General features: G+C 38.9%; 1 protein-coding gene across 5 annotated transcripts in view; it reads right to left on the reverse strand.

Annotated features, from left to right (window-relative positions):
- Positions 1–27749, reverse strand: part of Slc44a1 (solute carrier family 44 member 1) — a 181304-nt gene that overhangs the window by 68858 nt on the left and 84697 nt on the right. For all 5 annotated transcript variants that reach the window (XM_034501795.2, XM_076934964.1, XM_076934963.1 and 2 more), the window contains exons 5-12: positions 20468–20561; positions 12903–13072; positions 10916–11005; positions 7796–7935; positions 6701–6887; positions 5447–5612; positions 4438–4594; positions 3337–3420 (exon numbers count right to left, since the gene is read on the reverse strand). In XM_034501795.2, the coding sequence (XP_034357686.1) occupies positions 3337–3420; positions 4438–4594; positions 5447–5612; positions 6701–6887; positions 7796–7935; positions 10916–11005; positions 12903–13072; positions 20468–20561 (1088 nt within the window). The remainder of the gene's footprint in view (positions 1–3336; positions 3421–4437; positions 4595–5446; positions 5613–6700; positions 6888–7795; positions 7936–10915; positions 11006–12902; positions 13073–20467; positions 20562–27749) is intronic.

The following is a 27749-nucleotide window of genomic DNA, read 5'->3' on the forward strand; positions in this document are numbered from 1 at the left end:
CAATTCCAGGAGCAGGGAAAGGGAAAACTTTACAATCTGAACCCTGATTGTTCATGGAGGCGACACCGGAAGATGGGAGATAACTTTTACCATGGCTCCATCTCCAGCAGCAAACATCTATATAGCATGTATACGTCACTAAGAAAGGAGACTCTAGCCCTGGATGCTCTTCTACTTCAGTGCTTCAAAGGGCAGGAGAAGGTTGTCTGGAGGTCAGTTCTCAGCACCGCCATGACTCCTAGCATTTTATACACTTCACACAAATGGGTACTGACCAAGCTCTGAACCATCTTCCAAGAAGTTTAAAACACTCTGCTGTAGAAAACTGCTCCTGAGGCTCTCTACCTGTCATGGTAGGAAGCTCTCTAATATCTTCAGTATGGTTACATCATTACAAATAAAGCACCACAAATAATCAGTCCCCACAGAGCTGGACTCCATTGTCCCAAACACAATTACTAAGTGTCAGTCCAAAATTCTCCACAAAGCTTTGCTCATGTCTCACCTACTACTACTTTAATGCATGTCCTGAAACCTCAGCGATCGTGTCTACAAACGAAGAGCCTAACTGGACAACTCCTGTATGAGAAACACTAACATCACAAAATTACTAGTGAGTGAGCCACTGACACTTGAAAGGTCCCATACTGGCTCATGTTTTGGAGGCTTGCTGGAGATTCTGTTTTAGAGGCTGTGGAACCTTCAACAGGCAAGGCCTAGCTGGAGGAAGTAGGTTTTTAGGATAAGCCTCTGAAGGTCACTGTTCAGTCCCTGCTTCTGGCCTCACTCTCTGTCTCCTGGTCTGCTGTGTTAAGATCGTCCACCATATACTCCTGCCATCAACTCTACCATGACGAGCTAACATACCCCAGAACCATGAGTCAAAAAACCCTTTTCCCTCTCCTAAGCTGTTTCAGTCATGCATCTGGGTCACAGTGATTATGTGTGGTGCTTTATTTGAAATGATGGAACCATACTGAAGATGTTAGATATAATAGAAACACTGGGTTGGTTCCACTGGTCACTGACTATTTGGCATAAATGTGTTTTTTCTCCCTTCACTACAACTGCACGGCTTCATTATGGTATTTTTGAATTGGAGTTGACTCTCACTTAGTTGCTGTTTTAGAACCTACATAGTACAGGCATAACTAACAATTCATTCTAAAGGCACCTGAAGGTCACCTGTGCCTGTGCAACAGACACTTTGCTACCCTCTGAAAAGACAAAGCAAACAACACTTCTGCCTTTAAGTAGCTGTCAGTCTACAGGTTAAGATAAAGAAGTGACAGACAGTTTCAATTCCTTAATGTTCTTCCTGAAGCATGACCTGAAGTTCAGCAGAGGGCTGGACCATTGCAAGAAGGCTTACCAATGATAGATTTCTGGCACAGGGCTGGGAACTGAGACCACAGAGGCAGTCTACGCCTGTCACCCTGAGGATAAGCTACTTATATAAGTATACCATTTAAGGACAATGACTTTTAGTATTTAGTATCAGCTGTTCCTAGTTCAAATTTTAAAGAAACTTTCAGGTTGTTCTGGGTGTTATTAATATTTTTAAATGAGTTTCCAAACACTGTACACCCACAGATAATAATATGATCTGCAAAAGCATGTTGAATATATTCTTATTAAATATAATGAAGCATTATATCCACTTTCTCCTGTTAGCTCGATAAAGCAAAGTCCAGGCATGCTTGATACCAGTGCCAAAACCAGTGCAAAAATGACCACCTTATGGAGAATATACAGTACATGGGGGGCACAGGGCTATGGGTAAGTGAAGGGAAAGTCAATCACTTAGAGGTAAATGGTAAGAAAGTCAATTTCGCTCTGGCTTGTTGAATGAGGGCATCAATACATTAAAATTGATCGTTAGGGAATGGGAAAGTAAACAAAAACTAGAAATGAGAAGGGCTAGCAAGGTGCTCAGGGGTCATACACGCTAGCTATGCAGGACACACACATTCACACACATACACACCACACATACACATATACACACATATACACACACATACACTCATAAACACACACACCACACATACATACACACATATTCATACACATACACACACACCACACACAGAGATATACACACATACGCACATATACACATATATACATACACACATAAACACACATACACACATGCAGACACATACACACACACACAACAAAAAATGTAAATGATGATAAGATACCTTTCCAGCAAGTTCTACTTGTTTAGATACAGAAACACAGATGGAGGCCTAACCTGTGTCCCTGAGTATCAGCCTTCGAAGTAATACTTCCTAGGGCCGGGGCAATGGCTCAGTCGGTAAAGTGCTTGCCATGTATAAAGACTTAAGTCCTTAAAATCATGTAAACTCTAGGCACAGCGGCATGCACTTGTAATCCCAGAATTGAGAAGACAGGAGACTCCCCAAGGCTTGATGGCCAGCAAGGCTAACTAAATCAGCAAGCTCCAGGTTCAGAGAAGAGACTCTGTCTCAAGAAACAGGTGGTCAATGACAGAGGAAGATATCAGGCATCTTCTTCAGTGCTCCACACATGTGGATGCACACAGAGACATACACATATAGACCTCAGTGCTCCACACATGTGGATGCACACAGAGACATACACACATCTACCTCAGTGCTCCACACATGTGGATGCACACAGAGACACACACACATCTACCTCAGTGTTCCACACATGTGGATGCACACAGAAACACAAACACATCGACCTCAGGGCCCACACATGTGGATGAACACAGAAACAGAAAAGAAACAACAATATTCCTCAGGCCAATATTGGAGAGATTGATCAAAACAAAACAACAACAAAAAAACAAGCTATTTCCATCAAAAGCAGTGACTGTGCAGAGGAGTCGGGGTCTAAAAAGGACTAAGCATCCACTGCAGATTTCCACTAAAGTAAAGCTTTCAAACAGTACTTAAATAATGCAAGAACAAAAACAAAACAAAACAAAAAAGAAAAAAAAAAAACAAAACAACACCAAACAAAACAAAACAAAAACAAGAACAAAAAACCCCAACCAACCAAATAAATCCATAAATTAAGAGAAAAGAGACTATTTTTGTGAAAAGATGAACCAATGACATGTTTATCCACATATCAAAACTAAGATTAACATAATAATGATGTCAGTGAGCAAATACACTAATTTAAAAACATAAACAGAGTTTGAGCACACTCAGTCAAGGAACGATGTATAATACCAGAAGAAAAATACAGTTTCTTTCAATTAAGTTCAATTAATTTATTTTGGAAGAAGGAATGGCACATGTCTATTTGAAAGTGGGTCACACATAGTGTTGTTACCTGGTTTAAGTAGCTCAGGCACTTTTCAAGACACCAAAGGCAGCAAATGCAGGATTTCAGCATGCATCGTGCACAAGCGTTTTCCTGAGAGAGGAAAAGGCAGAATAATTAACAAACACAGAAGCAACAATGTAATAATCATGAGCACACGTTCAAATGCTAGACACAGAAGTTCTAAAGCCACAATGTGAGTTTCAAGGCCTCCGGACCCACATCTTCCCTCTTCCAACATAATGGCTGAATTATTTTCAAATCACTTCAAAACAACATTTATTTACTAACGACTGCATATATGATGATAGAAGAAGACATATAGGACCAGCAAGGCAAAATAAACATCAAACCCCGAAAGGTTAGTCAGAGTGTGGTTAGTGATGGCATGTTGTGAGGGTGCAGAACAGGAAAAGAACACGTTTGGGTAAGGGAATCAGGGCCAGTTTCCAGGAAAAGGTAGACTGTGAGAGAGACTATGTTGAAATTCACATCATTTCTAAAGTCAGTAGGGAATTCATACATGTTAGACAGTAACCCTTTATGAGATGTCTGAATTAGATTTCTTGACTCCTTGGGCTCCCTTCTGTTGCCTGTTCTTTCTGTTTAAAAATGAGAACATCCTTTCCCAGATCAACGTCAAAAGCCACTTCCCCTGCTTCTGCTCAGAGGTTAGAGACTTACTGCTAGACTCTCTGCCTTCTGCTGTCTCCTACTGGGGACACTTGGCTAGCGAAAGTACACTGGACATGAGAGTATGAGCATTCTTAGCAGAGACACTGTAAGTGCTGCAAGGTATAAGGCTTGATTATTCGCCAATTACACATGTGTCAGAACATACCTCACCCATATCATGTACAGTTTATTATGGATTCTTAAGAAAAGGAGTAGAGAAGTGTTTCTGATTCAATAAACTTGGTGACTCGTTATTAGACAGATTTTTCTTTTCAGCACATGTGGAATGTGTAGACGGGAGACAAGGAGGAAGAACTGAATCCTGCACTGTTCAGACTCTGAAGAAAATGTCTAGAAGTTTATATCCTACTATGTGCAGAAACGAGGTGTGGTGTGTGCCCCGCAAGAGAGCCGGGCTAGGCACACGGCCCTTACCTTCCCTTTGAGCTGACTGTGGATATACATAAGGATCATCCTGGGGATTTTGACTAGGGTGATAATGAAGGATCCTTTCGCCACAGTCCCGAGGTGGTAACGAATAAGGCGGTTCACTGATGCCAGAATAGGTGTAAAAGGCAAATTCCGTTTATCCCTGTTTTAAAAATGATCAAAAAGATAATTAAAACAAAGTCTAGAACAGGAAGCAAACATAAATATTTATGGCCTGGAATCTACTGCAGTGTAAAGAAAAGTCTCAGCAATATTACCTAGCTTTAGGACAAACTGTCAAAGCAACCATTAGAAATGTGGTAAAAATGTTTCAAAATCAGCTTTGTTCTCTACAGCACCAACAGAGCAGCTTTTAGGCTCTGTGACTTTAGGTCAAACTGGTTTTGAAAGTTCTTATTAATGACTATTCAAGAAATAAATTGTATCATCAGAAAATGAAATTTTACAAAGCAAGTCTACAGCTGGCCAGGTGGGATGGTAGCACAGGCAGAGGCAGGCAGATCTCTGTGAGTTTGAGGCCAGCCTAGAGTAAGACAGCCAGCACTACACAAAAAGATCCTGTCTCAAAAACAAAATAAGCACAAACTCTACAGCCAGTAGCTCAGGAGAACAGACACTGTAGAGCTTATTCCTTTAGGTCTCAGTCCGCAAGTCTGCAAAGGGGTCTCACAACAGTTCTTCTGAGAGAAACAAACGAGGCTTGCCTTCTAATAGACTCTTAGACCTGACACTCAACAAAGTTTACTTCCTTACAGGTCCTTAGGTCCCATCAGAGTCTGCTGCGCTGGTTTTAAGGCAATTACAGCCAAGTGCGAGAGAAGGAGTAACCAACCCACAGAGCTGTCAACTGTACATCTGTCACACCCTTTCCAATTCCCTCTTAAAAACAAAACAACCTGGAAATGAGACAGTTGCAGCTTTAACCTCTACTTTCTTCCCCTGTAGCCATGGCTACCTGAATGAACTGGGGTTTTCTAACAGGAAGAAGTCTCACCTAGTAAAGTAGTACGTTACCACAGCTCCTGCTACAGTCATCTGCTGACAGGCAAGAATGAACTCACTGATCCAAATCAGGCCAACCACGTGGTACCACCACATGTACTGCAAAGGCCCAGAGATTTTGTACTCCACGAAACCTTGTTCGTTTTGAACAGCACTGCCTGGGAAAATGTCAAGGAAGCAAAAAAGCATCACATAAAGCAGAAACCAAGACACTTGGCTACTGAACGTAAGGGAGCAGCAGGATTTCCTGTGACACATGCCACTCCCTGCGACACAGGGATAAATGTGCCAGCTCTCAGTGCTGTTTCATTAAAGGATGCAATTGTTATAACTTTAAAAAGTTGTAAAATTAAACATTACACAATTACACATTTTGGTCTCTTCTAAGGCTCAACAAAAGTGTTTAATCTAATCTATTTAAAAATAGTTCTAATTCCATCATCAGTTATTTGAGCCTGAATGTTAAAACATGGAAGTGGTTTATTTCTTTCTCCCGTCATCCATCCATCCTTCCCTCTTTCTGTCCTTCCTTTCTTTTCAGGGTTTTATTTATCCAGTAATTATAGATATAAACTATTCTCTAAGCATAGAAATAAACGTCCTGTTCCTTTACAGATTATGAGCTGACTGGACAGGGATGCTTCGCACAAGGTCACTATCATTACCCTCACCTCACAGTTACACCTGAGTCCCACTACCAGGAACTCAAGAGACTGCCTACAGAATTATAGTCCAGGATGACTCTGGACTGTGAAGCAAGGCAAGTGGCTATGAATTTATTAATTCATTTCAAAATGGATCCAAATATCTGAATAAATTGAAAATTCACTTCAAATCCATGACGCTTTCAAAATTAAGCAGATTTAAGGCTTAGCTGGTCTAGATCCAAAAGTCATGAAGTGGGAATGAGTCATTGTTGACCCTTCTTGTTAAGTTTTGATGGCTACTGGATCTTTGTCAACAAATATATAAAGAATTGCATCTCCCTGGTATGTCTCTGTCTCTCTCTCTCTGTCTCTCTCTCTCTCTGTCTCTGTCTCTCTCTCTCTCTCTTTGTGCGTGTGTGCATGTGCATGTGCGTGTGTGTGTGTGTGTGTGTGGTGTGTACTAGGGATCAGCAGGCCCTCACTCATGTAGGCAAGCATTCTATATTGAGCTACGACCCCAACCCTCTCTGATGACTTAAAATACACGGGTGCAAATTAGATTCATAAAGAAGAGGAAGAAACTGCATTTCTCTCCTTACCAGTAGTGCCAAGGAAGAGAAGAGTCATTATCCAGTATGCCCAAAATAAGACAAGAGCAAAAAAAGTCCAGAAGGGCTGGAAGACTAACAGAGGCAGGTGTATGAAGACCTTGCCAGCCACATGGAACAAGGCGATGGTGAGAGCGACCCTCTTGCGCATAACCAGCATGATCAGGAAGAGAATGACCTGAGGAGGGGAGAAAGGAGAGCATTGTGTCTCTAAGCAGTGAAATCCAAACTGTAGAGCAGTGCACATCTCTAATGTAACTTCCTCAGTGTATTAAGACCTTCCCGTTCCCCACTAATTACCACTCAAATGTGTTGTCAGGCAGGACGAGACTCTTCATTTGCATAGACATGCCTATCACTGGGAGAGCTATATGCCACCACCTCAAAGCAAGGGAAGTGGTACTTTGTATTTCATCTCCTGTGTTGACTGAAACTCCTTAGGTGGGACCTGTGGCAGAATAACCATTTGCTACTCACAATCTCCACCCCTCTTCTCTTGAAGCTAGCATAGAGAAAAGAAGCACGCTTAACCAATATCTTTGGAGCCAATAGTTTTAGTGCCTTTGTTGCTATTATTAGTCTTACGGAGGCTCAAAAAAAGCTTGAGCTCATTCCTCATTTAACTGTAGTCAGTAAGATTTTCACTGTGTAACAAACATGTCTAAGTAGAGTGTATCTCACTAATATTTTCAATACTACATATATTTTTAAAAGGCAAGTCTTTGATAAAAGAGAAAATAACGAATGGACAAGTGAGAGGAACAATATCTTATATTTATTTATTTATTAATATATTATTCAGCATTATGGAGAACTGTTTCCTAAAATATAATTGTATTATGACAATAAGAGATATGTTATTAGCAAATGACAATATAAACATCCCAAGGGAAAATTATCTCAAAAAGCACACAGGGCAGAATGAACTGTTTGCATCAAAGAATACTCATTTGTTAGAGAAGCCTCTACCAGCCTCTGAACTGGAAGCACACTATGGGGAAGCAGTACAAAGGACAGAGTGAGTTTCCATTCCACTTAGGATCACATGCACACGACACTGAGATCTCCGCTTGCGTCCCTACTCACAGTGAACACTGTAGCTGAAATGGCATAGATGAGGAGTGCCCGCAGATTGTCTTCAGCTATCTGAAGCTGCTCAGGAATAACTGTTTCTTTGGGGGACCGTCTTTGCTTTGCATACAGCCACCATAGTACACCCGTGCCACCTGGAGATATATAACAATTGGTTTTACAAATATCAGTACAAGAAAATATGTGACATATATGCTTAACTTTCTGGACCTACACTTTTATCACCATTTGGGACACAGTGACAATCCACTTAACTAGAAAGCATGTAGTTACAACTCTTTGGTACCATAAGAAGGAAGATACTTTCACAAAGTGTCTACGAATTCTCCAGTGTATCAATTAGACTTTCTCAATATATTCATCATTGACTATGAAGCTGATGTCAGAGCCAGTAACAACAGATACCTTCAAGAGAAACTGGTAACAACAAGGCTTAGCACAGCCATGCAACTGATTAAATATTTGAACAGAGATTAAATAAATGGATAATAGACAGAGCATATGAAAGAGTAGTTCTCACCAAAGGGGGGAACAAGTAGGAAACCTCTGAATGCACTGGGTTCTGGGGCTAAAGAACGTTTATCTTTAATACTAGCTCAGACATAAAAAGACTGGAGAACAAGGCAAATCTACCTCCGTATATACCTGGATTCCCACCCAATGAATTTATTTAGCACCTATCCACCAGGAACAGGGTAGTAAACAGGTCCCCACCCTCTCTGCTTACTAGGCTTATATAGCAATGAGGAAATAAAAACTATCAGAAGCAATTCACAGGAGAATGTGAAATCTAAGGGGAAAAATCTAGACAGGACAGTACTAGGCTTAGGAAGGTGCTGCAGGTTTTAACACTGATAAGCAAGGCCTCACTGAGATGATGTGTCTGGGCAAGACAGTAACATCTGAGAAAGATCAACTTCTAAAACTACCTAAGGAAAAAGCATTCCAGAGAAAGGTCTAGGAGGCTGAAAGAAGACCATGAGTACTAGGAGAGTTCCTTCTCTAACCCTAGAGACCACTGATCCATCCTAAAGTGAGTCAGCAAGAAAGACATGCTAGGAGGTATGGGTGGAGGGATAGCTCCTGGGTGGAGGGACAGCTGGATACTAGACTACCCTGTAAGAGAGTTAATGGCTACAATAAGTAAGGACCATTCAAAGCAGAGTTGGGGGAGAGTAATATAAATAATGTCTGACAGATAAAAAACTGGACTAAGATCTACACTTAAGCCAACCTTCATCTGTACGTTGTTCCCTACCATGGTTGTTGGTAAACAGTAAACTGTGGAGTTTTCTTCTAATGAAAACTTGTGGAAATCAAACCAACTAAAAGTATATAGAAACATTTCTTCCCCTTTGAAGTCCCAAGGTACCAGAAGGCTGCTTGGAAAATTGATTAACATGTCGGGAAACGAAAGCAATCACCTTCTCTACAAACAGGAAGAGACAGTTCAGAGAGGAGCTGAAGCTGGGGGAGAGCGGAGTGCCAACACCTACTTTAAGGATGCTGCTGTTTACAGTAGGGGCTGTGCGTGGAGCTTCTGAATCTGGGCTAACACCTGTGCTGATCCTTCTACCGTTGTGACCCAGTTGATCCAGTGTGACTAGTAAACGGTCATTATTAATTTCACAAATTAGAAAAGCAAAATTAGGGAAGTTAAGTAACAGGAGATACCATGTGAAGTAAGTGGTAAATTTAGGTTTATTATTAAAGCTACATATCTGAACATGAGTCAGAGTCAAAGGCTGGCGGGCAAAAGGAAAGCACAGAGGAGAGGAGAAAGAACAAGAGAATGGAACAGAGTATCAAGTCTCAGGCCCTCCCTGTAATTGCCAGACATGGACTGACAGTGGGAAAATTAACACCAAGTGGGAGCAGAGTCAGCCTGACCAACTCATCCCAGTGTAGAAGAGAGCAGCAAGACCGTTCAGAAAGACTGTAAGATATCATGGAATAACTAACACCTTTAAGAAGAAGAAAAAAAAACCCACTGGGACAGGAACAATGACCAAATATAGAAACAAAAACAGCTCTTCAGAGGTGGGAAAGAGCCATCCCTCAAAGACAGGCCAGGATAAGCAACAGACTCATATTTTAAAACCTTTATATTATAGGGCTGCCGGAAAACACATAAAAACCTCTAAGGGATGAATCAGGCAAAAAAGCAATATGGCCATCTGAGGATTCTGAGGGATGCACAGGCAGGAAGGAGCACACACCTGAACATGCTTCTACCCAGGGAATCCACAATGTGCATGCAAAGGTAAAGACAATATTTGATAATCAAGAACTGGGAAAATACAGAATTCAGTAAGTGCCTCATGAATAAATCATCTGAATTCAGTCAATACAAAGGTGTATTCAGTCAATACAAAGGCAATTCAGAAAGGCTTAAAAGACACAGGATCCAGAAGATTAGTCCAAGAAACCTAACCTTAAATGTAAATGTAAGTTGGAGGCCTTTCAAGACAAGGCTAAATGAATTCTTAAGGCACACTATGTAAAAACAATATTTTGAATGTAATAGTAACTTGAATGTAAAAGCTATGATTACTTGACAAGGATAAGAAGCATGAGTGGACAGAAGGAAGCCTGTAATGCAGGAAGGTAGGAAAATGCAAACTCTGAAAAGGCAAGGGAACAACACGTATCATCTCTGCCTTTAACCATCACAGGATTGACCATATCTTACAAATAAACACAGGTTACCAACTGTACAAGTAGAAATCTCTTAGATACAATGAAGACTGTCAGAAAATAGTGTATGTAGAAACGCTAGAGAGAAGGAAACATGAAAGCAGGTGTGAACAGCAGAAGGACGAGCACTAGCCGGATTACAGGCGTAAGTGGAGAGACAGGCAACGGAGCTCAAAATGTTAACTAAATGCTGCGTGCTCGTATGCATGTGCAGAGAAAAGGGTATGTGCTTCAAGTGCTAACCAGAGTGAAATGAGGGAATGAGGCTATAATTATGATACTCCCAAGGCAAAAATAAACACTCGTTCTGAAGAAGAAATAGCACGAGAAAACAAAATTTTCATTTTCTTCTTTTTATTTCAATTTCTACCCTGAAATTAATTAGGTACCATGAAAACAAAGAAGGAAATCACTTACCTAGTGAACCCAGTATGACCAGAATTGTTAGGATCCACACTAGCACTCTGGAGATATACCTGATAATCACCATCAAAATCATGGACAGAACTGTGGGGGAAACAAAGAACACAGAGAATATCATTTGAAAACCACAAGAGAATACAAAGAGAAAGACTTACAAGGGTTGCTTTTTTCTACAGGAATAATTCGATGCTATTGACTTAGTTCATGACCACGATTCTAAAAAGGGATGGGCTGCTTTTGAAATTACGATTCACACACTTAATAGCATCTCTGAAAACCAAAGGTCCTAACTGCGTGGGTTATAACCTGCAGAAAAGGATACATGCTAATGCAAATGCTGACTGCACAGCAACCAGGGCTGCTGTGGAGTCATCAACAGGGAGACATCAGGCATGCACACAGACATCAACACAAGAGGTGTAGAGCATGACATGTCATGTTGGTGACCAAAACAAAAACACATAAAAAACATAGCAAGGCTGCAGATCAATTATTGCCCTGAGTAGCCTGTATTGTCTCAGGACAAACTTCTCAAATTCAACAAACCAGATGGTATTTTAACAATTGCCTAATATTTTACATTTAACCCTACAACTCAGAGAGGGTATGAGCCCACTATATAATATCCTTAAACCTGTTAAAGCCAAATCCCCACTGACCTCATTTCTCAACTCACTGCAAAGCTTTTCCTCAGAAATGAGCAAAGATTAGGTTGAGTTACTTAGCCAACTCCCTTACCTATCCCAAGCTAAATGCCAATGTGCCAAAAACTGTAATCAAAATGCTTGAAAGGGGGGCACTTAATCATTGTGTGAGAAATATAGTCCTGATAATACTTTATAAACATTTAATGATCTGAAAGCCCATTCCACAAAGAAATAAACAAAGATATGTTGGATTTATATTATTTTCTTATGCCTCAGGAAAGAAATATTCTAATAAAAGTGAAGTCCAATGAATTCACATTATTATTCTTAAAGTGTGTATATGTTGTTTTGGTTAAACAATCAACTATTTCAGAAAACCAAGTGGTTTTCATATAAAATTGTCCCATTTCTTTAGGCCATTTGCAAAGCTAAATAAATGGTTAGGTCTGTATAGGGATTTTAAAGTAACTTTAACAGTAAATGTGCAGAAATGAAAAAACAGATGTGAGTCTTTCACATATCACAGAACTATAATTTCATGTGGATAGTATTACTTTAATTGAATCAAGTACCACTAGGTAAAAAGAAAACACTGTCTAATGGTAAGAAAGGTGGGAATACAACTTATATCTTCTCAATGAACACGACTGCTATTAAACATACATAAATACCAATTTGACTTATGCAATGAAATAGTTGTTTGATTCCTATTAGCTTATATCTCCCAAGTAAGAAGTCTTATAAACTCTGATATACAATTCTATAGTTTTAGAATAATGTAGATTTTTTTATTTTTAAAGTAAAATTAATTTTTAGAATCTAATTATTGACTAAGTAACTCTGTAGCTAACCAGTGGAGATTTCCTAGTTTTCCCAGCAAGGCAATAATACTATATGAACTATAGCAAAAATGTAAAATTACATACATCAAAAGTAACCTATGCTCTTAGAATATGTAAGACTCATATATTCTCTCTATATAGAATAGTCTCTTTTATGTATAAATATACCTCTGGAATGATATCTAAAAACAAGAGGACTGTTGAATCATCAAAAGAAGCCTCCTGCTATTATTAAAGATAATCAACCGTGACTTAGTAACCAAGTGTGGGGAAACAAGTCTTTAATCAAAGAAAAAAAGGAACGAGAGTTTCAGATATATGCCATACCTACGTTTATGTATATATTTATAAGTATATGTAATCTGAAACAGTTATTTTGGCCATGGGCATCAAACATTATACACGTATCTCCAATCGTACGTATATTTTGGCTAAAGACAGAACAGCCTTCTGCAGTATTATGAAACAGCTAATAATGAGAAAAACAATTACCTAGTGATAACAAGCAAAGTCCCAATATAATTTCTTTGCTGGTCATTACTCCACTAATCAGCCTGTGTAAGACACTATTGTCACTGACAAAGGTGATCAGGGCCTCTGCAAACTTGGCATAGCAGGAAATGTTCACAGGAGCACAGCGATGGAAGAATGGAATAGGTGCACTGGTGACACAAGAAAAAAAAAATCAGAAAAAAAATTACTCCTACGTAATATAAATGCCACATCAAACACACAAATGAGAGGTGAATATGGCTGCGATACACTCCACCCTGCGCGCTCGTTATGGGAGCCAAGTGCTGGGCTATGAAGATGACCACTGTGCCTACGGATGCCAATCTTACCAGAAGCTTATCAGAGAGGGTGGAGTGCGCATTCCAACAGAAGACATTACCCTCCCCTTCCGAAGAGAAATACACACATACACATACGCATACGCATGGAGTACTACCAGGAGCAAAGCAAGCACGTGAGTCTCGGCTCTGCATATCTACCAGAGGCAGATGGCGAAGCTTACAAGCATGTATTGCATTCAGTGGAAAATGAACTTTTGCCAAAAGCAACTTAAAAGTAAACACACACACATGCTTTTTACATAAAATGGGCCACCATTAATAGGATGTTTCCTCTTTCAAATCATCATAGGAAACCTCATATTAATAAAGGTGTTTAGGGCACAAGCTTATATACCCTCATTAAAACAAAAGCATGCCAAGACATTAACAGACAACAACTTAAAACAGCCATTATTACTAATCTACAGAAATCTTTATAACACAGAAATACATGGGAAATTACATATAAGGTAGTGGTGATATCTCTGTTTAAAAGATTACACACAAATATGGGAACAACAAAATACTCTACTAAAAAGTGAAAAATATATGACTTGATAGGGTCATGGAATTCTGGACTGCTTTCTTTCCTTTTTCAGTGTTGCATTGTGCACCCAGGGAGGGTCTCAGGCACGCTAGACAACTGCTCTACCACTCAACTAGATTCCAGCAAATTTCTTTACTTTTTATATGTTATGTATATGACAATATAATATACACGCATCATATATATATGGCATGTGTCTAGAAAAAAAGAAAACAATGGTTTAATCATTTTATTCCATGTACTATAGCTGTGACTTGTGAGAGAACATGGGTATGTATGAGGCATGACTTGAATCCGGCTTGTAATAACATGGATCTGCTTCAACTTCTGAAACTATAGTACATATACACATATCTGACCAATGATAACACTGTGAACCACAGAACACTACTCTTTCAGGAGAGCTCATACATATAAATACATATGTATAAACACAAATGTATAAACTATGTTAAAATCTGGCCATCCTAACATAAACCTAACATGATTAGAGCTGTTTGTGACAAGTGGCAGGTCTAATATACTAGACTGGACTGGAGACCTGTTTTGTTTTGTCCTTAATCTTAAATATTGATCTAAATAGTGGGTAAAATTATACGGTTAGACATCAAACTTCAAGGCTTCTAATCTTGGGAAAACAATAACTGACCTAAAGCAAAATACTATCTTTGTTTCCTTCCTCAAAAAAATATTTTTGAAATCAGAATAATGAACTATGTATCTGTTTCTATTAAATGCTGTTAAATGAACACTAGAGGTAATAAACAGCATCATCCACACTACCAGACTTTACAAAAACAAAGTAATTTTAAAAATGAAGCCTTACCTTAGGTATGTTTCAGTAAAATGTAACCAAAAATGATGTAACAATATAACATGAATATTCATCTTTTTAAAAACCCATTATCTGTATACCTGTATGTATACACTTCCAAAATGGCATTAAATGAGCTCCCTAGAGTCAATGCCAAATTCCTAACATTTTATTTTAAATTGCAGAAAGCTAGAACTTTCTAAGCAATTGTTTCTTGAACAGCATTATATCATTAAAATGAGAAAAGATATTAAATTATATAATACTTTTAAGTGAAACAGATGTAGTTAGGAATGCTACAAGAATTAAAATGAATCAGCTATAAATCTAAGTCAACAGAGGCTGATTTGGGGCAAAAGTCATTAAACTGATACTGTTATAACTGGCAGTTTATTATGTTTTTTCCTAATGTTGTCTAGAGAGATGTCTTTTCTGTCAAGTCAGTATTTCTGTCTAGCCATATATCCAGACACACACAGACACACAGACACACAGACAGACACACACACACACACACACACACACACGCCTGGCTCTGCATCTTCAATGGCCAAATCTTCTCTGGCCTACAGTCACCTGCATTTCTACCATCTGTGTGTGCTGCCTGTCATCTTTGACTCAGCTTTGGCTAAACTCCTTTGACCCCACCTTTAACCTGAAAGGGACCCGCCTTACATCCTTCTCCATTGGCCCTGCCTACTCTTTTCTTGTTTCCTTTCAGATACAATTAAAGCCCCAATTCTCCCGACACTGCAGTCGCTAGCCACTGTCTTCTCCGTTTTGGTCTGTATGTCTCTTCAGGTCGCCAGCATCACCACCGTCACCCAAGAGCTGGCCCATCAGACAGTAATCCAATTCTCAGAGCCAGCACAGGCAGTATCGTCAATGTTTGCTTCCTTATGAAGTCAGAATGAAGAGAGCATCCTGAAAAGGGAAGGGCTGTACTTTTGAAATCCTAATCCTTCCTATCTACTTGGGAAGAAATGCTAAGCCGGGCCTGCTCCAACTGTCACTTGGCCAACACTTGAAGAACTGGGGTAAAACAACAGTATCCTTTTATACTTTTTATCCTTATAACTTACTGTATATTAGTTAAAAAATACTTGGTAGCTCTAAATTTTAAAGTATAAAAATACCAAAAACTGGTTACTTGCATTGTCTATAATCAAAATGGTCACAATCTGCTCTGAACTAAGACAAATAAAAGACAAATAGAAAAGAATTTATGGACCCATTATTTAAAAATAAAATTAAATATGCATCTGTGAAGTAAAACAGCACTGGACTCCCTATCTGCCTTCGTGCTTTCCTTCACTTCCCTTTCTCCCCCTCCCTCTTCCTTTCTTGCTTCTTCCCCCCACCCCCTGCCCTTCCTACTGAACTCAGGACCTATGCTATGGATTCTACTATATTCTTGGATTTAACTATATTTTTAGCCCCTTGAATTTTCCTGTTGCAGTTTCTGACACACAGTCTTATTCTGTAGTCTAGGCTACCCTTAAACTCACAGCAATCCTCTGGTCTCAACTTCCCCAGTGCTGAAATTATAGGTTATTTATAAGTCACCATATTCAGTTTTGCATTTTTCCTTTCCTTTTTTTATTTTTTTTTTATTTTTTTTTTTTTTTGAGAGAGTTTTTCTGCACTGTTCCGGCTGTCCTGGAGCTCACTTTGTAGACCAGTTCAAACTCAGAGAACCACCTGCCTCTGCCTCCCAAAGTGGTGGGATTTAAGGCCTGCACCAACACTGTCCAGCTTTTCTTTTATTTTAAAGTTTAATTTATTTAAGATTTTTAACAATTAAATTTATTTTTTGACAAGTTCATACCTGGATAAGATGCATTCAGTCAGTTTACTCTCACAGAATTCTTTTATCTTGAGTGCTTTTTACATTGAAATGCTTGTGTTTTACTTTACCACTTAAGTCTTACTAACATAATGAATTATCTCATTTCACATCCCCTGAAAAAACACTTCTGAGACCCTGGTATATGAGATCATGTCTGTACTATTGTCTAGCCTATATGATATACTCTTTACTTAATGAAAAGGGCACACGTAAAGATTTCTCTTTATTGTAAGTTTCTCTCTTTTTCAAGCCACAGACTAATGCCTGGCATTTCATATTACTGAAATAGTAGCCTACAAGAACAAAATCTATTTGTAACAAGTCTTTTAATGATACTTTTAAAACTGAGCCACTTATAGTAAAGTGTGTATTACTTAGGCAAGCACACTGCCCATCTCCTTTCTGAGACCTGACTGCCACAGTGACGGAGGTCCCTAGTGCATGACAAACAGTGCTTGATAACCTGGCCATGGGCCTTTATTCCAGGAGGCAGAGATCGGCATCTCAATTGCTACTTCAGAGCCCCAGCTAAAAGTAAACAACCACACATGATTTCTAGCTTGAAGTTCTGAGAAAAGAATAACAATAAAGGATTCTAGAAAGATTTCTGCAGTGTATAAAAAGCAGAAAATAAGTCAAGAAGAATCTAGCAGTTATATAAAGTACTCTTTGTATATTTCATTTTCTCTCTCCTTTCATTTTTATACACTTTAGAAACAGCAGCAACTGCCACGGAGATCCTGTAAGATCCAAGCTCAAACTCTGACTCACAGCAATTACTGTGTGGTCTCGGGTAACTTACTTTCTCTCATCTCCCATTTCCTTCATCTACAAATTAGGGGCAAAATTTGCACAGGCTTTGTGAGGGTTCAATGGTGAAATAATACATATGAGAAACAGGATGCTGGTCGGACACAGGAAGTGATTTGTAAATGAATCCATCCACCAATCTTCCACTTGAAAATAAGAATAGGAATACTGTTTTTCGATTATTCATGTCTCACCTCGGTATTATGTTATTAACTGCCTGGCACCCAGACCCATTCTGGTATCAAGAGAAACCTAAGTGAGTAAGCAAACCGAGAGACTAGAAGCATTCAGGGTGGCTATTCCCCATATTGCTACTCCACTTGGCATTTCATTCAACAGAGGTATGAATCTGGGTAAACTGTTGCCTTTTCTGGCCATTTTCTTTCAAAACCCCAAAGTTCCTAGGCCATCTGACTTTTATGGTGTATTAGCATTTTGCTGAAAAGTAGTTTGCAGTTGCTTTTGCTAAGCTGGGTACCGTCTCCATCAGCTGTACACCTCTGAGTACCCAGGAAGGTCTGGGCAAATGGAAGGGATCTAGAAGTAGGGAGAGAGAATACTTACTTCTCAAGCAGGGTACCAAGAACAAAAGTGGACATTTAACATCTATTACCTTAAGCCCTGAAACAATTTTGTCAATGTGAATTGTGGTGGTTTGAATAAATTTGGTCCCCACAGACTCATGTGTTTGAATCCTTGGTACATAGGGAGTGGCACTATCAGGAGGTGTGACCTTACTGGAGTAGGTGTGGCCTTGTGGAGGAAGTATGTCATTTTGGGGGCAGGCTCTGAGGTCTTATATATGCTCAAGCTACACCCTGTGTACAGCAAGGTCACGATGTAGAACTCTCAGCTCCTCCTCAAGCACCACTTGCACACTGCCATGCTTCCTGCCACGATAATGCACTAAACCTCTGAAACTGTAAGCCTGACTCAAATGTTTCCCTATATAAGAGTGACACTTTGGTCATGGTGTCTTTTTAGAGCAATGGAAACCCTAACTTAAAAAAAAAAAGGAATGCACATTTCTATTTATTCATGGAGAAATGATTTATACACAGCGTAAGAGACCTATTCCAGCTGGTAAGAAGAACAACAGACAAAGTCCCCCACAGACTATAAATTTTAGGTTTTTCTCACTGAGCATCACTGAAAACAGTCTCTTTTAATTTCATGTCTACAGACTTTACACTTTGATTTTCAGTAGCAGCCTAACAAGACTGAAAGAGCTGGAAATCAATGTGACTGACGTGCACTTTTCTATTTCCCAACAGAATGTTTCAAATTCAAGTTGAGAAGCCATGACTTGTTTGAACCCAAGTCCCTGCTGCTCTGTCCCAGTAGGATGCTATGTTCCTAGGAGGAGGGAATGAGAAGACATAAACGGAGGCTGAAAAGGAGGACCACACTCACTCACATCAGGGTGCTCACTCCAGCTCCAGAGAACCGGACATGGTCTTCTGACCTCTGCGGGCACCTATCCACACCTACACATATATTTAAATGAGGGCTAGGAATTGTGGTACACACTTTTAATTCCAGTACTCGTGAGGCACAGGTAGGATAATCTTTCTAAGTTCTAAGCCAGCCAGAGCTACAAAGTGAGACTCTTGTTAATAGTTCAAAATGAATGAATGAATGAATGAATGAATGAATAACAAATGTTGGCCAATAGAGCAGGACCACAGATTGGGGTACAGGGTTGTGATATGAGCTACACCCACATCCACTCACAATTATGCAGGAACAAAGCAATCTCATTTCCACACCCAGGACTTTCTAACTGTTTTTTTTTTTTTTTTTAATAGTATGTTTTAGCCCTGAAAGAATGAGTCTATACCCAAAAATATACATTTAAAACAAACATTAGCAGTTGAGTAGGTGTGCATATAAAATTCTTCTTATCTCCATTGAGCCATATCTCCAGGACAGGGTTGACTGAGTTGCCCAGGCTAGCCTCAAACTTGTTATTTAGCTCAGGCCTTGAAGTTGAGATCCTCCTGCCTCAGCCTCTTAAGTATTTGGGATTATAGGCCTATATCACGGGCCCAGCTCTGGCTTGTTTTTATCAATACATTGTCTACACTGACTGGATCCAAAGCACCTTTGCTTAGCGGCTGTGGCGTGCCGAGCAGTCTTTACATCTATGAGTGCAAGCTCCCTAGTCATGGGTTTAAGGCTGTAATTTTTAAATCCTTCCGAAGTTTCTTCTAAAAGAGTCCCTCTATGCCTGCAGGCTTTAAATTCTGATTTTTTTCAGTAGCAACTTGACAAGGAAAAAAAGCTAGAGATCAATTTAAGTGTCTGTTTTGTACTTTGCAAAGAAAATTTAAAATTCAAGTTAATAAAGCACAAGTTATAGCCATAAGTAATCCTAAAATTAACATGATCGGCTTTCATGTTCTCAAATCTCAAAATTCTCACTTAATAGCCCCCTGTAACATACTGACTTCAAGTCAGCTATATCGGTTTCCCATGTCACACTGTTAGAAAGATAAAATACTTCAAAGTGTGTGCATCTATAGACATATGCACATATATACATAGTTTTGAGAATATACTCTATAATGCTTCGGTGTCTGTATCTTTAAAAAAAAAATATGTATCATGTTAATGTTTGCTTTACTTCTAAATACTGGGAACTGCTGCCAAAGAATTATTTCTTGATCTTTGGTCTATGACATATACAGTATTTAATAATAAATGTTTGCTAAATAAGATTTTGGATTAACCCTGGCAAATAGCCTAATACAGAGAATACACCTGAAGGATATAACCTGGACAACATATGGGTAATTCACATATTTTAAAATACAAAGTAAGTAAAAAATTAATTTCAGTTGGTGTTACTATGATCAATTTTAAGGCATCTATGGAGATGGTGGAAATTAGATCTAACTTTATATGGTGATAGTGGGAACTGGATCTAACTTTGTACAGATTGGACAATGATTCAGAGTTTTAAATAAAAACACCAGCGTCCTGAGAGAAATGTGAGAACAAGTTGTCTGTGAGTAAATTTTTATAAAGATTTAAAAAACAAAATCGAAAAGCTATTATGTTTAGTCATACTTCTAAAATATGGCTATCAAGGATGCCCCAGCAACAGGCATCATCAAATGACAATGTTCTCAGAACAACAACGTGTTAAGTTTACCTATGAAAACAAAGACTACAAGTTAACAACTTTACAATAAAATTTACCTGGCTGGTACTGGTAGTTTGGGGCAAAAGCCAGAGGATTTTGAAGTCAGAGTGTATTCAGAAGGCTTTATGTTGTAGCTACATAGTGCTGAGCCTGTTGGAAGAAGGGCACAGGTTAGCTGGCAGAAGAGTCTGAACAAAGTCTCCAGTGGTTTCTTCTTAACTTTGTAATACTAACACACATTTTTAGTAGTTACAGATTCTGTAAAAGCCATACTTAATGTACACTATGAATCATTTAAAACAGTTTTCTTTGAAATGACTAAAAATTTAATGTATTTTAGGCACAAATTTAAATTACTAAAACTTTTATTGACTGTCATGTCAGATTCTCTGCCAGGCGACAGAGATATAGACATCACTTACTGCAAACTTATAAAATGGGCATTAGGATGCTCACAACCTAGGCGATAGACAAGCTAAGAACACAGGCAGCTGGTAGAAGGCCTAGGATTCATCAGGCACCTGAGAATCACTACAAACCTTGCACACCACTGTATAACTGCCTCGGATTCATGTACTTTCCATTACTGAAAACTGAATATACTGCACACAGCACTGCATGAAGGTGGGATACCACATTTTTCTCATTTAAAAGACAGGAACCATTCTCAACTATAAATCATAAACTGGTAAGTGATCTCCAATTTCCAGACAGCTTATAATAGCTCAAATTCAACTTTTGACAGACTATGAAAGGGTTTTCTGATTATATGACTAATACTTATCTAAATAACACTGAAAAGTCAGAATGACACAGTCCACTGAATTTAGTATGTACTATTTTACTGAGCTGCAAATTTTCTGATACAGTCCCTTCCATACAGGAAGGCTCATGCACTCCAACAACAGATGCTGTGTTTAAGCAGCAGGCTGGTGTTGCTTTGGTTTTGCAGAGTACCGACCACATTGTACACACAAACCACTCAACTAACTGAAATCCCTACCAGATTTTTAAGTTAGCAAAATACTCCATTATTAATATAACAAAAACACTTTCATTGATACAGTGAACGATACCGAGCTCTTACACTGTGCCACTATGAAACAGGCTCAGAATATACTATGAGGTCAGCATGGCTGACTTCAACACTAAGTTAATTACAGGAAAGGCACTTGATCATATCTCAGAGAAATGGAAAGGAAAATAAAAAATAAACATATCCTGGGTGCTTGAGACAAAACTGGGAGTAAGTTTTATTTAACTTTTATCTTGTTTGAACAATCAACTAGTTTTAGGAAATTTCTAAAAAACAAAAAATCAGAAGCAATGTCTGAAACCAGCAAACTATCTGGTAAGCATTTAAATATGATGACTGCAACAGTATATTAACCACAACATAAATAATACACATTTTATGCAAAGATAACGCAAAACTGTTGTTAAAGAAACGTTAGTCATACAGCACTAATCTCCCCAGGATTTTTTATTGTTGGTAGACTTAGTAGGGGATTACGTTTTAAAAATATTTTTTAGCTATTCTTTTTCATGTTGATAAAAAATTGTTTAAAAGTTTAAGCATATGTGCTAAGGCTATGTTGGGTGGCAAACTGTAGCTCTAGGTTTGATCCTGAATACTTAAGGGGGAGGGGAGAAGAGTGAAAACTGAATATTAAGTATGTAACTCCCTGGAAAGTATTGTCTATCATGTCCTAATGCCACCAAGCTGTATTCATAGCAACCTTGGAAGAAACCTGGCACCAACCAAATATTTTAGAGTACTCCTAAAAATAGCAAGTCCTATTGAGAAATATTCATTTAAAAGAAAAAAAAAAAGCAACTCTGCCAATAAGCGCAGAGCACCCAACGTGACTGCGGCCTTCTTGAGCTAAACTGTCAGCATGTTTTTCAAGACCAAGATGTGGAATCAATGTGCAAAAATGAAAGGCGCTAACTAAAGTACTTAGTGTTGTGTCCCTGCTGTTAAACACACTGCTTCATCTGAATTCAATGAACACAGTCTCCACCCCCTCTGAGCCTTCCCTCCTTCAGAGAAGGAGGTCACAACAGGTGCAACAAGGCTCAATTTTATAAATACTTTCCCAGAATAATGCACAGTGAAAGGATAATAGCTTTATCTCCAATGGTCTTCTGGGACTTAGGCCAGTTCTGAGTAGATTCCGTATTTAACTTACTGAAAGGAAAAAGACCTTCGTAATACGTTAGTGGCAACAATCAATTGTAAGGAACTTTCCGCTGCTGCCTGCTCAGAGTTGATGGCTGGAGGAGGCTCAATCAAGCCATGGAAAAACACCTTGCAAGGCAAACCTTTCACGTTATTCATGAATGCGTTTTCAGTGGTCATTTTAAAAGCGGCACCTGATACTTGCTTTCTTTATGGCAGTATTATAAACAATGCCAACCACAAGAGGTTTACACCCAAGGAGTTAGACATACAGGGCTTTTAAAATGCAGAAGCAGGTTAAACAAATAAAACACCCACCCTTGAAGAATGAAAAGTCAAAAACTAAAAACAATAGCTAATGTAAAGCACACCACAGGCAATCCCTGCAACTCAACCAGTTATTATTCCAAAGCTATCACGATGAGCAATCTGAGATGCCTAACTTGAGTATACAAACATTCATCACGTAAACACTTGCTCTCACCCCCAGAATGTTTAACTTCTACAATATTTCAAATGTCTTAAAGTGTTCAATTATTTATTCTTTGGTTCAATTTTGGTAATACAACCATACGAGGACTATCTATTACTACACTCTAGAAGTTACAGATGAGAGAAAGAGAAGAGGGAGGGGAGGGAGAGAGAGAAAAAGAGAATTGGTGAGCTGTTTATAAATACAATTCTATGTTCTTACACCATCTATTCTTGTGTTATTCGTCATGATCATAACCAGAGAGATATTCTATCAGGGTCCATCAGCTACCCTTCCACATTAACTTTCAATCCTTGCTGTTAAATGCATCCGCCCTCCTGCTCAACCTGTCCTGTGCAGACTAGGATGTGAATAAGGTCCTGAAAGCCTTGAGCAGAACTTCAACAGCACCTTCTGTGAAGTCTTCTCTGACCCACCCACTTAGCTTCATTACAGAACAGAGCATCTTATTTGGTAATATTTTCAGTCTATCATCTCTATGTTCAAAATATGAGCTTTTTACAAATTATGACTGGTTTTCTATGAATAGGTGAAACTGATCGTAGTGCATGTTCTTAGTCCATCAGATTACAAAGTTCATATATTTTTCACTACCACATGCTATAAAACTAGTTTCTTGGTCTTGGTATCATGACATGGTATAGCAGGTATTGTTGGTTATGAAGTACTGTCCTATGTGATGCGGGCGTTTACCAGTACCCTTAGCTTCTTCCCACTGGATTCCAGTAGCTTCCCCCTAAGACACTGTTGAAGCAACAACCAGAATGTGTCCAAACACTGCCAGCCTTTGTCAGACAGCACCATTATAGTGCAACCAACCAAAACCTGAATTACTGGAAATAAAAGACATAGCGTAGAGGTAATATTATGGGAGCTGATATTTTTGCCTTAAACTGTATTTCATTTACCATAACAGCAATCTTTATAAGCATTAAAATATGAAAAAGAGACCCCCTCAAAATATGATTCAGAAGTTTGTATTGAATGAAAAAAATCTCAAATGTGGGTATGTTTTCATTACAAAAATCACATTCTATTGCCTTGTAACATCTAATGAATTTAACTTGCATTTTTCTAATTTGGGAAATATTAATCTGCATTTATAATCTGGTAAAATAAAAATCACTTTTTCCAGTTTCAAGCTCTGGTAAGTCCTAGAATGTGTGGACATATTTATAATTCCCAAGAAGCATAGAAATTTGCCAGGTGGTACTACCTTGTCAGTAAATACTTGCCAAGTGAATGTTTTCTTCATTTACTTATTTTTATTTTATGTACAATGGTGTTTTGCCTGCATGTATGTCTGCATGAGGGTGTTGGATCTCTGGAACAGGAGTTACAGATAGTTGTGAGCTGCCATGTGGATGTTGGGAGTTGAACCTGGGTCTTCTGGAAGAACTGCCAGTGCTCTTAACCACTGAGCTATCTCTCCAACCTCCTAAATATAACACCACTTTTGTTTATTCGTTTGTTTGTTTGTTTTTTGAGACAGGGGTTTCTCTGTGTAGTCTTGTCTACCCTAAAACTCTCTCTGTAGACCAGGCTGGCCTCAAACTCACAGAGATCCACCTGCCTCTGCCTCCCCAGCACTGGGATCAAAGACATGCGCCACCACCTCCCAGCTGCTGAGGGAAGTTTTACTATCCACACCCAAGACTTTTAGGTCTTGTGAGGACAAGAAGTCTGATCCTGACGGACTGCAAGCTTCTTCACTGTGGGACTAGCACGTGTACCTCTGGTGCATACTTGGTATGAAGGAATTAAATTTAAATTTTATTATCAACTGTAAACTTTCTTTACTTTCTAAAGAACCAAGCATCCTGGTCTCTGACTTGAAAGCAATTAAATCATTTGCTGGAATAGATCACTATGGTCACTTAGACACATTATCAAGTCCAGCCTTCTGTATCACTATGTAAAGTCTATGCTAACTGTATGCTTTAAATTATGCTGTTACTAAATGAAGAGAAAGCATACTGATATAATATTGACTGTAAACTTAACAGCCAATGACAATCAAAGGCCTATTAGTATTCAAGAGCAGTAAATTTTATCTAAATGCCATATAATTTGTTAAAGTTTTAATAGCAAACAATATTCATTCTGAAAACACCACTCAACACTGCTGTACTCAAAATGTGTCTATGATCCAAACAGCAGGTCATTATTACATCCTCGGAGCTCTCTGAACTGTACTGTACATCAAAGAAGCACTTTTAAATTGTACTTCTTCTTTATATACTATAAATGAGACGTAAACAAGGAAACGAGACATGCACCACCACCTCCCAGCTGCTGAGGGAAGTTTTACTATCCACACCCAAGACTTTTAGGTCTTGTGAAAATAAGAAGTCTGATCCTGACGGACTGCAAGCTTCTTCAATGGGGGACTAGCATGTGTACCTCTGGTGCATACTTGGTATGAAGGAATTAGTCTAAATTTTATTATCAAATGTAAACTTCCTTTACTCTTCTAAAGAATCAAGCCATCATTCGTTATTATGTTAGACAAGACTCTCTCTCTCTCTCTCTCTCTCTCTGTGTGTGTGTGTGTGTGTGTGTGTGTGTGTGTGTGTGTGTGTGTACGCACAGTAATGAGAATGATAATAAATGTTGCACGTGAAATATTCCCAACCATTGAGGATGCATGGTCCAGCTGTCACTTACAGAAAAGATGCTCATGTCTAAACTGCTCGTTAGAACTCAGCTGGAAAGTGATGTAAAGGCACATAGGTTCATCAGGCACAGCACAGAGCGCTGAATAAGGATCGGTAAATGGTACGCTGAAGCAAAGCCCATGGTTTTAATCACTCACTAAGACCCAGCTGCTCGGACTGAACAGTGAGGCTAGAGATGGCAGGCTAGCCTGGTGAAGAGGGAGGGGAAAATTCCATAGCATGCACTGACTGCCACCTTTGTCACTTGTCACGCTTTGCTTGGGTTCAGCCAAAAACCTCAAAGAAAACCCAAGTTAGCACCAGAAGGAGGGCAATTCATTCCTGCTATGACATACATGGTATTTGTGCTTTCAAAAATCCTAATAAGGACAGCAAGAAACCCATTCATCAGAAACTAGAAGAAGAGCGGGGACAGGACAGCATTCACACACCCTGCTGAAATAAGAGCTCAGAGGGGAGCTCTCACCAGACAGATCGTTTTCTCTGTAGAGCACAAGGTTGGCAAGGAGAAGGAACAAGAGGGATTAAGAGAAGAAAAGGAACAGATAATCACCTGGAGAGGAGGCAGAAGAGCAATAAATGAATGAAATGAATTATTTAGAGGTGAATTTAAAAAAAAAAAAAAAAGATTTCACAGCACTTTTGGTTAGACTGGAGCTAAACAGTTTACCTGCTGGTGGCAACATGCATGGGTGTGGAACTGAGGATGAAGGATGTTGAGGATGAGGCGTTATTAAGTGGCAATAGAGACAGGTAGGGAAATCTGCATCATGCTCTTTGGGAAAACATCGAGGGTATCTACAGTGTGGGCGCATGCATTGGGGCCTGGGTATTCAGAGATAAACACAGCATGTTCCTGTCCCCAGGAAATTCACACAGGACTGCCAGGACATAACAAACACAAAAGTTTAACATGGAGACCTTACTGGTTTTGGTAACTGCCATTTTTTAAGGCCATTTTTAAATTATTTTTTTCTTTAGCTAGCATTATATATTTGTGAGAGTCATGTCACATACGATTTATGAACCATAAGAAATTTACATTTACACATTTATTACCCAATATCATATCAGAGAGTATACTTTACAGGTATCTAGATGTTTCTGCCAGCTTTTAAAGATCTTCACAATACAGCAGTACCTCCACACAACCAATCTATTTCCAGACATGTCTTCTAACCTCTCCACCTTAGTCAGGCATAGTTAACAAATGTTTCCCACACATATCCTAATAAACAACCCCTCTTCTTGCCTAGAAGAAACGAAGATTTGAGAGAATACTTTACCTAATGATTGTGTTTCTTATAACCACCACTACAGGATCAAAGATCTTCCTCTTAGAAAAATTTTAAATATTTTCTAAAAATAATAAAAGTTCATGTGAATGAGTGATTTTAAGTGCTACAAAGTACCTTCAAATGTCACATAAACTTGAAATTCTTTGAAAAGAATTTCTATTTTCATCCTGGTAAGGAACATACAACCCTGGATTTTAAATAAGGCTTAGAATTAACATCCTAGAAGTAGCTCACACATGATCCTCTTTCAGGAATATTTTTTAAAATTGCGATAAAATACACCTAAACATGGAAATTAGAATAGTCTGGCTACACAGCCAGTGATGTTCAATGTAACCACAGTGTTTACAACCAGCACCACAATCCACTCCTACAACTTCCGTCTTAAAACATTGCAACTCTTAGTGCACTAAACAGTAACTCCCCATTTTATCCCCATTACAGGCCTTACCATCGACCAGTCTACTTCTCGTCTTGATGGACTTCCCTACACTAGGGATTTCAGATGTGTAGATTTTCCTACAGTGTTCGTTCTTCTGTGGAAGGCTTATTTGTCTTAGCATGACATCCTCAGTCCAGCCATGAACAACGGTAGCCTGTGACTGGTTTTACTTCTTTCTTCAAGCTAAATAGTTTCATCATATGCATATTAACACATCTCCTTTTTCTTTCTTTTTTTTTTGAGCC

Source organism: Arvicanthis niloticus, chromosome 5, assembly GCF_011762505.2.
Source record: "Arvicanthis niloticus isolate mArvNil1 chromosome 5, mArvNil1.pat.X, whole genome shotgun sequence".
Lineage (NCBI taxonomy): Eukaryota > Metazoa > Chordata > Mammalia > Rodentia > Muridae > Arvicanthis > Arvicanthis niloticus.